The sequence below is a fragment of the Micrasema longulum genome, unplaced genomic scaffold (assembly GCF_059751315.1).
Source record: "Micrasema longulum isolate JH-2025_06_02 unplaced genomic scaffold, ASM5975131v1 h1tg000297l, whole genome shotgun sequence".
Lineage (NCBI taxonomy): Eukaryota > Metazoa > Arthropoda > Insecta > Trichoptera > Brachycentridae > Micrasema > Micrasema longulum.
In genome coordinates, this window is record NW_028277501.1 from 206,653 (window position 1) to 220,773 (window position 14,121).

At 33.8% G+C, this 14,121-nt stretch overlaps 1 protein-coding gene across 2 annotated transcripts in view; it reads right to left on the reverse strand.

Annotated features, from left to right (window-relative positions):
* pit (probable ATP-dependent RNA helicase pitchoune) overlaps nt 1–13,963 on the reverse strand; it is a 34,002-nt gene extending 20,039 nt beyond the window's left edge. Inside the window, exons 1-10 of one of the 2 annotated variants that reach the window (XM_088224565.1) lie at nt 13,784–13,963; nt 13,596–13,688; nt 13,362–13,523; nt 11,781–12,041; nt 11,054–11,203; nt 10,678–10,842; nt 10,453–10,594; nt 9,087–9,246; nt 6,161–6,313; nt 5,653–5,823 (exon numbers count right to left, since the gene is read on the reverse strand). In XM_088224565.1, coding sequence (XP_088080691.1) covers nt 5,653–5,823; nt 6,161–6,313; nt 9,087–9,246; nt 10,453–10,594; nt 10,678–10,842; nt 11,054–11,203; nt 11,781–12,041; nt 13,362–13,523; nt 13,596–13,688; nt 13,784–13,883 — 1,557 coding nt within the window. In that variant the 5' untranslated portion in view covers nt 13,884–13,963. The remainder of the gene's footprint in view (nt 1–5,652; nt 5,824–6,160; nt 6,314–9,086; nt 9,247–10,452; nt 10,595–10,677; nt 10,843–11,053; nt 11,204–11,780; nt 12,042–13,361; nt 13,524–13,595; nt 13,689–13,783) is intronic. The other variant, XM_088224566.1, reaches the window with a different exon arrangement.
* Between the last annotated feature and the right edge of the window lie 158 nt (nt 13,964–14,121).

Below are 14,121 nucleotides of genomic sequence, written 5' to 3' on the forward strand. Positions count from 1 at the left end.
AAAAAAATATATAAAGTCGGACATTGACAGAAGCTTATGATCTGTGATTGGATGGTTTATTGTTGAGAAAACATATTGTCATAATACAATATTTTTATTTATTTTAATATAAAAGACAAATGTTAGGCAATTCCAGTCTCCAGCTTCCAGTTTTGACACAAATTTGAGTCTCGAGACTGTGACGAGACTCGGAGACCATTCGTATAAAGAAATAGGGAATGAGGTACCCGAATAAATCTCGTCATTGCATACTATCAATTAAACATTTTGTTAACATGAATACAAAACATGTCAAACTATCCCTATATCACCAAATATACATAGATCACAATAGCCTAGCTAAAATGACATAACAAAAAGATCTACAAGTAGTTAAGGGTGAATTCAGCTAGCAACCAGATTGCTCCAGACAGAGAGCTAAGGAAAATATGTGCAGCTTTACCATACATACACTTGTCAGAGATACCGTTTTTAGATACTTTGATCATATGTTATGCAGACTTATGTAGTAAAATCATGCTTTTAACTACATATGTTGCTGAGAACTTTATGTATCTCAATGAACGGGGTCTATCATCCCAGGAGAGAACGCTCTGCATTCCACGACACAATACATCTTTCTTTAGTGACTCTTTCTCTGTACAAGCCGTTCATTTTTCCTCAAATTACTTGAAGAAACGATGATTTTGATAAAATTATAAATAAAGTTATCAATGAAACATCTCGGTTTAGTCTTACATTTTTACTATTTTGACCAACGAATTTTGAATCACAGTATTGTGCTACTGTTAAAATGTGTATTTCCCACTCTATTGTATTTCGCCATGTGTTCTTTTCCCACCTTTTAAATAATAAATGCTTAATCACAATTATGGTCCGAAAATTCCCAAAAATGAACTGTTTAGCAAACTAGTTATAAATATTTATGTTTTCTGTCCTCTGTTAAAATACTTATTTGATCTTCTTATCCCTAAAATATGTTAAGAATAGTATAAAAGCTGTAAACTCGTTGTTCAAAATGATAAAAAAGTAAAACTAACTTAATTTTATCAAAATCATTGACTATGGAGTTTTATCAAGAAATATCAACAAAAAAATATCAATATTATTTTAAGAAACGTCTGAGAAAATCGTTCTATAGAATACCTAAACTAAATTCAGCTTCTTCTTTCTCCTGTTTCCTACAATTCCCTTCCTCATTATAATTTGTTTTCAATTAGAACATTTCATGTATTATAATTATTATTAGTTATAGGCAGGCAGCTTTTGCTGATGCGCCTATATCTCGTGTACTGCTTTTTGTCCAAGGTCTTCTTCTTTCAAAAAGCATCCAAACGGTTTTTTAACTGGAAATGAAATGGCTTGGCAATTTTTTCCAGTCTGAAACTACCCTGCTGGAAATGAAGTTTTTCTTGTTATTGAGATGGAATTGAGGACGATAGAGCTTCCAGTTATGACCCCGTAAATTTGTGTTGGGATTAAATGGATACATCTCATGCAAGGGGGCAGTCATAGTAATTATTGACTATCTCATAAGTCTCTATCAAGTCCCCTCTCTTCCAATGATGTGAGTCCTAATGATCTACCGTGGTAAGGCATACTTTTGGGTGATTTGGGGATTTTTCTAGCACATCTTTGGACTTTTTCCACTAGCTCGATGTCTTTAGTAAAGTAGGGACTCCATACTTTATATCCATATAAAGGTCTCACATAGGTCTTGTATATTTTAAGAGATATCTCTAGAGTAATATTTTAGAATGCCTTTTTAATCAAGTGAATGATTGACAATATATGTGATCTGAGCTTCCCATTTTAAATCCGTTGATATGATTATGCCGAGATCTTTTTGATGCTTTAAGGGTTTGAGTTGGACACCGCCCAAAGGATAAGTATACAATGGGTTGTTTTTGCCTACGTGAAGAAAGGTACATTTTTCAGGGTTTAGTTTTGCAGTTCGGTGTCATCTGCAAAGATACTTGATTGAGATTTTATGACTGTTTTGAGATCATTAATGTACAGGATGAAGAGGATCGGGCCAAGAACTGAACTTTGCGGAACGCCGTTAAGAATGTTAGGTTTTGTAGATAAGGTGCTGTCTATTTTAACTTGAAAGATACAATTATTCGAGAAAGCTTCAATCCATCTTAGTAGCTTAGTAGATACCCAAGTGCTCCAGCTTCTTGACCAGTCTTTTAATTGGAACACGATCAAATGCTTTTTCAAAGTCAATGTATAGTACATCCGATGGATTGTGATTGAACATGTTCATGTTTATTACATCTTTCATTTACTTATTTGGTTGGTTGGAAGATATTGGTACATAGCAATAAACCAGTTAAGTGTGCCTACTAACTCTGTACAAAAAGTTTAAAAATAATAAATTTATATTATTATTAGTGGAGACCAATAGCAAATAAAACAAGCGTTGGAAGCCGGTAAAACATGGGTGATAAAAACGGGTGATAGGAAGGAATGCAGACGTTTGGAAGAGGCCTTTATCCAGCAGTGGAGAGAACGAGGCTGAAGAAGAAGATTATTAAAATTAGATGGATACATATTTAAGTTTCACACATAATCTTAGGGAAACCAAAAAGTCACTAAACTCGATTGGTAAAATATCAAGATTTACAAACAGCCCGACAATTAAAACAAACGAACTATGTTCTAAAAAAGTTAGTTCGTTTTGAAAATGTGATTAAAGCATAAATAAATACTAAAATAAAATATTGGCCTCTTACTGGCTGACACAAATCTCTTGAAACAATTTGTGACAATATAATTACATACTCTGTAATTACACCTACATACAAATGATATTATTTTAAAATTATTAATTGCAGAGGTTAATAATGATGAGGTCATATCCCATTTATATCAAGTATGAATTACATACGATTATACTTAATTTGACTTTTATATGTATAAATGTAGGATGATTACGAAAGGCACCCGGTAGGAAGTCATGGCATTAGTTAACAAATCTGTAATTACACATTTACGTAAATCAAATAATTTTTATGGTATAATGTGTTTTTAAATACTAAGTGGTGTTATCAATAATAGATTTAGCGTAGCAACATACAAACATGGATAATTATTGAGTGAAAGTTCAGAGTTGAAATATTTAAGCTTGTGTATGCTCTACTACCAATTATTGAAGGATGTATCCATTACAGACATTAAATACATAAATCCTAAATTTTCTTACAAAAAAGCAGTAATTTATGTTTCACTTTTGATTGTTGATAATGTTTTGGTCGGCATGCATGTTTACAGTCGGCCTCGTGGTGTCGTGACCAGCGCGTTTGCTTACCACGCAAGACGTCTCGGGTTTAATTCCCGACACGGTTGACTTGAAAATATTTATTTAAAAAGGTGTTTTCACACTCGAATATTTCATAGTCCCTGGACTGGCATCCGAAGCGTAAGACTGATCATCTTCCCTTAATGTAACAATAAGATCAAGATACACTGCAATTGGTGTATCAATGCAGTACCCTATGCACCATTAGGTGTGGAAAGGGAATGATGATGATTTTCAAGAAAATATGTCTGAAAAATTTGAGATTGATGACTAGCTGGGTGAGATTTTTTCCAGACTCCTACATCATTTTGAATTGGTACATAATTCATCAGATTTAATTGCTCTACTGAAGTCTGGTGTCCGAAGGTATGAAAATAACTTCTAGAGATAACCAGAAACCTATTTTTTTTTATTCACTTACCAATTCAAGAACTACTAATTCTTCTTTTTACTATAGTGTTACGACTAATACTACAAAAAGTGAAACGGGTGATGCAAACTACATACTTATAATCATGTCAGAAAAAAATATGGCTTACAACCAAAAAAACTGCATTGGCAATACATAAAAGAGAAAAAAAACATAAATAATTAGTTTATTATTATTACAGGGTTGTAATGTAGCTCCGCATCCATGGAACATCCGCTTACTTTAGAAGATCCACATCTGAATGATATGTTAGGTCATGATTTAATTATGTTTAATAAGGGATGTTTCAAAATTATATAAAATGTCTCCCTTGGCACGGGACACCCCGATGAGGCATTATCATTAATATAAAAAAGATAAACATAATTTGTAAAAAAATTAAAATACATTTTTTTTAGTTTGGTCTATCTAGTGAAAGGCATCAAGCAAAAATCTTATTAATTTCATAATAGAAATCGTTATCACAGTGATATGACACAATATTGTTATTGCTTAAGCACTGTGTAATTGTCTTTATAATTAGACGCCGCACTGCCATCCTATCATAGTTGGTCTAAGTTATTTTGTGTACAGAATATTTGTTAAACTCAGTAGCGAAGAAGTTTATTTGCTATATGCGTGCAACATATCGACACTGGAAAGGAAACAGTTACCAAATGACATGTAGCAACTTTACAGAAGTGCCAATAAAGTTTTTATTATTATTTTTAATTATTAAAGAATCTCATATTTTAAATTTTTGTTTAAATTACGTAGGAAAATCGCCAAAATAATCAACTTGCATTTGCCATATTTTGTTGATAAAAATATACCATTTGCTTTGCAAAATGTTTGTACATATTTCTTTTTCTTGACTGTTTCTCAAAACATCCGCATCCGCGGATGCCAATACCTAATATCCGCACCCGCGGATGTCGAAAAAGTTACACCCGTTACGTGCTAATTAAAAACACAACTCATTCTAATTTGATCAGATAATATTAATTTATACATCAATTTAAAGGTATTTTAATGAAGCTCTGCTCTGACTAGTACCGTAGTCGTGCGACAGAGACGACACTTTACAATGTCAAGTTAGTTGAAATGGCCGACAGTCTCTTTCTATGTGCCGACGTACGATATTCAATGCCAGGTACTGTATATTATGTACTGGGTTTAGGGGGCTCAAACCCCCCCATAAAAAAGTACTTTACACTAGATATAGTGAATTTCGAAGATACCGACTATGAATTTTCGACCTTTACTTTAATAAAATGTGATACTTAATAAACAAAGATCAATGGGAACGGAGTGTTTTCGATCCCGATCGAGGCTATACATTATATTATATTCTATTAATTTCTATATTATATTATATTCTATTAATTTCTCTGTAACACCCCCCATGTGGAAGCTATAAATACGTCTGTGCTACTGGGTCTAATCGGACTTATCTCTGGGCTAGTATTCCGAAAGCCTTTATAGCGCATATTTACGTACTAAGTATGTGTTGTACTGCGCTACAAAAGTATTCAGAATAACAGCCCTGGTAGGTATAAGTTAAAGTGTGTGAAGCGCACAAATCAATTTGTTAGGATGTTAGATGAGAAACTACCATTATCACTTTAAAAAAGGAAGAAAGGATGTTGGAACAATAACAAAGTTGAGAACCTACATTTCTTTTTATCATCATCAGGAAACTTAGTTTAAAATAAAGTACTACAAACAAACGTATTATCAAAACCTTGAATACAAAATTGTGTGACATAACCAGATTATTCAGTTATTGCATCTTGAAGTTAGTTTTAATGTTTAGTACAGAGTGTTTAAATGTTTAATAAGCTTATGCTAATGTATTAGTGAATGTCGGTGAACCAAGTAAACATACAAATTTTATTTGTGTTAGTTTGCAGTTTAGAAATTTTTTAAATTATTTTACCTGCAGTTGTATGTCAGCAATTTTGGACCACGAGAATTCGAACTCGTTGAGGGGAACTTTAGCGTGTTTCAGGTAGCGAAGGAAGCCGAGTTCCTCGGGACGGAGGATGAGGAGTGCGTGACCTGCAGCACCCATACCTCGAGCTGTTCTTCCTACTCGGTGTATGTATTCCTGAGAAATAATAAAATTGTAATTTTTTGCTTTTGAGAAAATAACCAATTCTAATGGAAATAGAAATGTAGTAAAAATGTTTGCAACACACGGCCAGAAACTATATTTAAAATAAGTCATGTTTTCAGAGGTGCAAATAAAATTAATCTAGCACAACTTTAAATGTTATATTCATCAAATACATTAAAAAATACATGCAAGTGATAGAATAAGTTGTGCAGAAATGGAGTGCTGAATTGAATGTGATTTGTTCCATTATTTATCAAATTTACAACTTAATTTTTCGTAGCTTTGTGTTTAATAAGTTTTTGGCATTATTGTCAGTGTGGCATGTTACCTTGGGATCATCTGGTGGGTCGAATTGAACAATCCAGTCAACAGCAGGAATGTCCAGTCCTCTGGCAGCTACATCAGTACAGAGTAATATACCAGTCTCCGCATTACAGAATTGGAAGAATGTTGTAGTTCGCTTGGTCTGTTGTTGTTTACCCTAAGGAAAAAAAAAATATTAGTAAATAACTTGCCAAATATTTTTTTTAACATAAAATGTAGGTGCTCACATAAAATTTTTAAATCTTTGAAGATACTGGAGCTTGAAAAATGTGACATTTTGTCACCCACTCGACAATAGTCGATTGGGCACCTCGATTGCTTTGTCATAATGCTATTCTTGAAAACCCTCCGACAATTTAATTACAAAGATGAATGAGCAAGTGGCAACACTAACAAATCCGTATTTATCTATGGCTCTCCTGTCACATGTAAACCTTTATGGTTTCTTATCAGACTTCTTCCATTGAATATTTTGTGTATGGAATATTATTTAAAAAATGAAAGAAAATGTTTAACTGAAACACTGCAACATTTATAATTATTATTTGCCTTTGACATAACACACATCTACATGTAATTAGAAATATTTCATATTTATTTAATGTATTTTAAAAACATATTGTGTAATATATATCTCAAATACGTAATTTGACATTGACGGGCGATAGAATAATTTTGAAATCATGTTTCTAGTGAAACTTCATTTGATAATGGATTAAAAATAAGTACAGTTATATTTGTTGCACATTTGTTGATGCGCCGTCATCATAACATCGATCAGTGTTGTAAATTTTAAGTTACATACAACAAAAATACCTACTCGTCATTCAAACATGAATCCCGAGCGTTTTACAAGAAGGACGTTTGACAGCTGAAGTTACGACGTCGCATACGATTGTCAATGTCGATTGCTTTGGAGCACTTGAGATAAAGTCGATTGGTTTTCAATCTACTGCATTCGTATTGGTGGTTTAAGAATACTGACACTCGTCAAATCACGGAAGTCACATACGATTCTAAAGACAAATGAGTCCAGCATAAGGCCCCTGGAAGGGATGTCGATGAGACCAATTTATCTTCATTAACAGAGAGGAAGAAAGAACGAACTGTCATTCCCTTATATGTAGCCAAAGGTGCATAAGGCACTGCATTGATTTTTATGGAAATAGCTATGTAGTAAAAATGTTTGCAACACACGGCCATAAACTATATTTTAAATTAGTAATGTTTTCAGAGGTGCAAATAAAATTAATCTAGCACAACTTTAAATGTTATATTCATCAAATACATTAAAAAATACATGCAAGTGATAGAATAAGTTGTGCAGAAATGGAGTGCTGAATTGAATGTGATTTATTCCATTATTTATCAAATGTACAACTTAATTTTTCCTAGCTTTGTGTTCAATCGGTTTTTGGCATTATTGTCAGTGTTACCTTGGGATCATCTGGTGGGTCAAATTGAACAATCCAGTCAACAGCAGGAATGTCCAGTCCTCTGGCCAACAGCCATAAGCAACTTGCCAAATATTTTTTTTTAACATGTAGGTGCTCACATTTAAAAAAAAAATCTTTGAAGATACTGGATTTAATAGCAAAGGGATGTCTATGAGACTAATTTATCTAGTGTCTCGGACTCACAGATCAAAGGTCCATGGTTCGGATCCCACTCTACCCCAACTTGATTCCCATTTTCTAATAGTCAGTTATTTACAACTCGTTGAAAATGGCCCTCAAAATTAAATATTTAGGTGAATCATAAGAATGCAAATGTATCTGAAGAAACTGTCATTCCCTTATATGCAGCTAATGGTGCACAGGGCACTGCATTGGTATGCCAATTGCAGCGTACTGCAATATTTTTTTGCTATATGATTGTAAGATGATCTGATCAGTCTTGTGCTTTAAACATGCCTTGATCACTAAACCACAAAACAGACCCATGCAACAAAAACATTGAAGGTTTTTAATTAATAATATTCTAAAAAAAAATATTTACGTTCTTATGATTTGCCCAAACATTTCAATTTTATGGCCATTTTCAACAAGTTGTAAATAACTCACTGTTAGAAAATAGGAATCAAGTTGTGGTAGAACCTTCAAGTCCGCGACACTATCCACGAGACCAAAATCCGGTTTATTTAAGCATTTAATTAAAAATCAACAGATAGAAAAAAAATATACCCATATATGCATGTTCGAACTTGACAGAGTGGTGAATGTAACGGAGTAATAACCAGCCATGGCACATTACCATTATCTCCACTACTCTAAGTTTCAGATACGCCTACATAAAGCATAATTAAATTAAGAATATATTGTAGGGGCAATTTAATAGGTCACATTTGACATTTGTCGGTTTTAGCTTCATAGTGAAGTAACCTGCTTAAAAACATCGATTTAAGTGAATGAATCGATTTGGACTTCAAACATAATACACGTGAATTGAATTCAGTTGCTATGAAAAAGTACTTATAGGTACTGTAATTTTATTTTAAAAATCATAAGTCGAATCCCTGTCCCATTTTTATTTTCTATCGTAAATTTAAGGAACAAAATAAGATAAGTACATAATTTAACAAAACTATCAACATTCGATTTTTCTGGGTAACATCCCTAGTGTTTAAAAAGAAAAGGGGTTCACTGATGCAACATTGTAACGACGTTTAGAACAGAAAAAGTTTATTATGCTTAGAATGGTTTATTAGTGAAAGTAAATCATAAAATTACCTTCTTTTGTCATTATTGCAATAAATACGTAATCGCGGTTGAAAAAAGTTAAGCAATTGAGCAGTTCTAAATTCGAAAAAAAAAAAAATATTTTATTACCGCCCTTACACGGTTATGTTGTTGAATTTTGATGAAGTGTCAAATGTGACCTATTAAATTGGCCCTACTATAGATACTACTATATATATATATATTACTCACATGTATGGACATGACGGGAAGATCAATGTAGTTGAATAATTCAGTGTGATACTTTACAGACATACAACTTGAGAAAAATACCATTACTTTCTTGCGTCTATTCTTTTTCAGGAATGTGAATAATACTAATAATCTCTTCTCCGAAGGGCAGACAATATAACTGAAAGGAAATAAAAATAATCAAACACAAGTCAAACGTTGTGTGGAAAAAAATTAAAAGTTAATGTTTTCAGATATCCGTTCTATAGATATATCACATGGTGACTCGACAACAAATAGAGATAATATTCATCAATCTAAATAGTTGGAGTTCTACCATCATCTTCGCCTTATTAATCATCATGATAGTATTGAACACTTGATTATCTTGGTATATTCGTTAAGCAAACTCCCCCCTAAAGTTGTGCGACTTGGAGTGCGCTGATGATGCGGTTCTCGAAAAGTCTGTTGGTGATATTCGAGAAATTGTTGACGAACTGCAGGAAAACTCTGCTCATCTGGATCTTAATACTAATGCCAAAAAAACCTAGATTATGTGCAACAAATCTTGTCCTGAAACTAATCAGCCTCTTTATAATATTGGGCTGAGGATCTAGAAAGTTGACAGTTTTAAATACTTGCGAGTTCACATAACTGAGATGGTAGTAAGCACAAAGAGCTCGCGACCCACTTAGGAATCACTGGAGCAACTTTGAATACTATGCATGTTGTCTAAAACTCTAGTCTATACTTGGTCAAAACGAAATGCCGATTATTCAAATGTTCTATAATGCCAGTACTCTTATACGGGTACGCTTGGCGCATTACTAAAACTTTAACTTCTGAATTTCGAGAGTAAGTGCTTGAGGGAAATATTAGGTGTAAGGCGGTTCGATTTCATAACTAACATTGAAGTCTGAGACAAACGCGCAGCCTCCTATAACGAGTGTTTTTAGGATGCAGCGATGGACCTGGCTCGGACACGTGTTGCACATGCCTCAGGAGAACCTAAACCGAAGTTGCCTCGTCTTTACTAAGCGACGTGGGATTGACGAGGGAGGAGAGAGTGCTGGCTGGCGATAGGGTCACCTGGAGGCGTTCAGTGATATCCACATCTCCATCTAGGAACGGGCGTGGAAAAAGAAACACTCTATGTTATGATCAAATCCATCATCAAAAAGAAAGATTTTTTTATTCATTTCCTGAACAATTTTTAAAATATAATTGGACAAATATTACTGGCGCAATGACAGTATGCAAAATGATGGCCTAATGCCTTTACACAAGAAGCTCCTATTTGCTTTCTTCAGTCATTTTATAATTAATGCGATAATTTTATTTCATATGATTTATCTACGTTTACAGCATAATATGAGACTATAATTACCCTTGTTCTAGACCAGCTACTGTAGCAGTTTCCTTGTGGTCATCCACGCCAACATAGATAGGTTCTTTTTTAAGAGCTAGAGATGTGATGCTTTTAGTTTTCTCAGTTTGTGTGGCGCTGAATAGCATGGTTTGTCTTCTTTCTGGATAAATATTACAAGTAATATGTTTTACATTCATTTACACAGTGCTAAAGCAGTGAATGTTTCAGTATTTAAAAACTTACTAGGTAAAAGATTGATAATTTGTTTGAGTTCTTCTTCGAAGCCAATATCTAATATCCGGTCAGCCTCGTCAATAATGAGACACTGAAGGTTTTTGTAAAGGAAGTCTGGGGTATTTTGTAGGTGATCCAGAAGTCTACCTGGAGTGGCAACTACTATATTTACACCTGGAAAATAATAATATCGCATATATTATTTACTCTACATACAATGAAATATATTTAAAAATCAATTGACAATAATAGCAAATATAATTAAGTGAGAAAGGATATTTTCTTCGGTAATGATGATTGCGTCTAAGGTAGTTCATATAATGGCACATTCATCATGAGCACCAAGATTTTATTTCAAATATAACAGAAAAAAACATTTTCAGACCTTTAGATAGTTTTTGTTGTTCTGTAGCTCTGCTGGCCCCACCCATAATAAGTCCATATGTGTGATGGTGATATTTCATAAGTTCTTTTAAGACACCAAATGTTTGCATAGACAATTCCCTAGTTGGAGAAATAATGATGCATCCAGTACCTTGAAAAATAATAACAAACATGAAAGTGGGACAAATTCATACTTAAATGCTAATATAATTATTTATTCTTTTTTAATGCGACTACAGTCCATATTGAGCATTGGCCTGCATTAACTTTCCCCTCCAACTCCATCTGTCGTCTGCTGCAACCCTCCAGTTAGAGACTTCCAGTAGTTGGGATAAATACTTTTTTGTCGTCTTCCCATCGCAGCGTTTGAAATTAATTTCAGATATCCGTTCTAAGTAATAATCATATGGCGACTCAACATGAGGAGTTCTGCCATTTTAACTTAGTGAATTCATCACATTTTTCTCAGGCTCAGTCAGATAATATATATAATAGAAGATTCTAAAAAGGATTTTAAAGCTACAAAAATGTTCATAATTTACATTTAGGTACGTCTTCAGATGTTTAAAAGCGTAAAACAAAATGTTTAATACACTTTACTGAAATAATTTCATAACATCAAAATTGTAATAGAAAACATTATTTATTTTTGCAATTTTCTCAGGATTTATAAGTTTTATTAATATTCATCCTTACTCGCAAGATGTTAAAAATTAATGATCTCTTACCATTTCTCGGCATGAATTTAAGTTTGTTGATGAGATCCAAAGCAGGCACGAGGAAGGCCAGCGTCTTCCCGGACCCAGTTTGGGCAGCTCCCACCAGGTCTCGGCCCTCCAGCAGGGCAGGAATAGAGCGAGCTTGGATTTCTGTCATGGTGGTGAAGCCCATATCCTTGATGCCCATTAGCGTAGCCTCGCACACCTTCCCTTCCAGAGATGAGAACTTTGTGTCTGAGAGAATTTCTAAACCTACACTGGACCCCGGTACTATAGAAAAAACACATTTTGGGAGTCATGAGTTGCATTATTGCAATATACAAATAATTATACACTGCATAAAATATCTAATATCCATTTTGCAACACACGTTTTCTTCTGAAATATGTAGGAAGTATATGTAGTTCTGAATATTTAGAGTCACTGCCGGCCTCGTGGTGTAGTGGTCAGCGCGTTTGCCTGCCATGCAAGAGGTCTCGGGTTCGATTCCCGATATGGTTGATATGAAATATTTATTTAACAAAGTGTTTTTACACTGGAATATTTCAAAATCCCTGGATTGGCACCTGAAGCGTAAAACTGATCATCTTACCTTCATGTAGGAAAAAATATAAAGATACGCTGCGATTGGTGAACCAATGCAGTGCCCTATGCACCATTAAGTGTGGAAAGGGAATGAAGATGAAGAATAATATTTAGAGAGCGGCCCAGCACTATCACGCTGCAAGTAATAGTTACAGAATATGCAACGCAACGCGGTGCGCTTTTGTCAGCCAAGTTCTCAAAAATCAAAGGTATTGGAAATTGAAAACATTTTAATCATTTACTAGAACGATTTAATTTTTAAAGTATCCTTTACACATAGACAATACAATATTGTTCTGACCCAGGACACAATCGGTTGTCCAGGTGCAAACTGTGATTTGTGGGACACGACATTGTTCCGAGACATTGTCAAGGAAATAGAGCGACAGGCTATCTTCGCGAAACAATGATTACCTTACCACCGCACGCGGCCGCATTGTCCTCGTGTGAACTCGCGAACAGGCGGACAGACAGGACATTATGACAATGGCGATTCCGCTCCCATGCATTTTTTTCTGCCGAAAATGGGGGCAAAAACAATTCCTTTTTAATATTCAGTCTGTCTTTTAACAATTCCAATACATCTTGGTATAAAATAAAGAGTATTTTTAGTGAACTCAGTCATAATAAACGCCGTCGTGTATTAATTTTCGTAGCGCTCAGGTGTGAACTGCGGCCGAATTTCTGTATTGTCCCAGTGCTCTTTTCTGCACAGTTAAAGTTGTTGATGGAGCTGAGACAAGACAATAGTATCCTATCTATTGTATCATCCATGTATAAACAATACTCAAAAATAAATAAAATGAGATCCCGGCCATCTTGGTCAAACATTTCAATAATGAACATTAGCTCCGATTTAAAAATGTTTGCTTCAAAACATAGATTTTAATGCTATAAGTACTAACCAATAATATAATTATTCGCTATGGATTTGAAGTTCCACAATAAGAAATTAAATTTGACCTAACAAGTAACAGTGATAAAAAAAACAGTATAAATACATACGTTTTTCACCCAAATCTTTTGTATGTTCTGCCTTAATGGTAATCTTTGAATCGTCTTCAGATTTAATGTCATCCTCTTTAATTTCATCTATTTTATCTTCATTTTCAGAATCTTCATTTTCACTAATACTCTTCTTTTTCGTGCGTTTCTTTTTACGTTTAACTGCAAACACATTTTAGTCAATATGAATAATTCAAACAAAATCTGGGATAAAATTTGTGTTGTCAAACTTACTGTTCGTATCTTCACCGTCATTTTTACGTTTAAGTGTATCCATGGTCACAAGTTTAACTGTATCATTCTCCTCAGTGTCTTTTTCCTGAGCTTCTAAAATAAATAAAAGACATTGTGACGAAAGCTGTTTCGTTTTAAAAATAAAGTAAGGTTAATTGCAAACATGCTTTAACAAAACGTTACTTTACCAACTTCTGCGATTTCAGCTTCTTTCTTTTGCAAAAATTTCAACTTTTTTTTTTCACGCTTTTTTATTTTTCGCATTAATACTTTTTCTGGGACCGACATTTCGGCAAATCGAAATTATGAATATGTACGTAGTATTAAGGAAACGTCAGAAACATCACTAAACACGTGGGTGAATGTCCAAAGACAAATCACTTTGGCGAGTGCTACCATAAGCACAATTGTCATTTTAAAATTTGGTTAAGAACTTACATTTGTTAATATGATTTTTGACCAGTTATTTAACTAATTTCATGTATTTTTTGTTTAAATAAAACAAATACTAAGTTATCTAATTAAA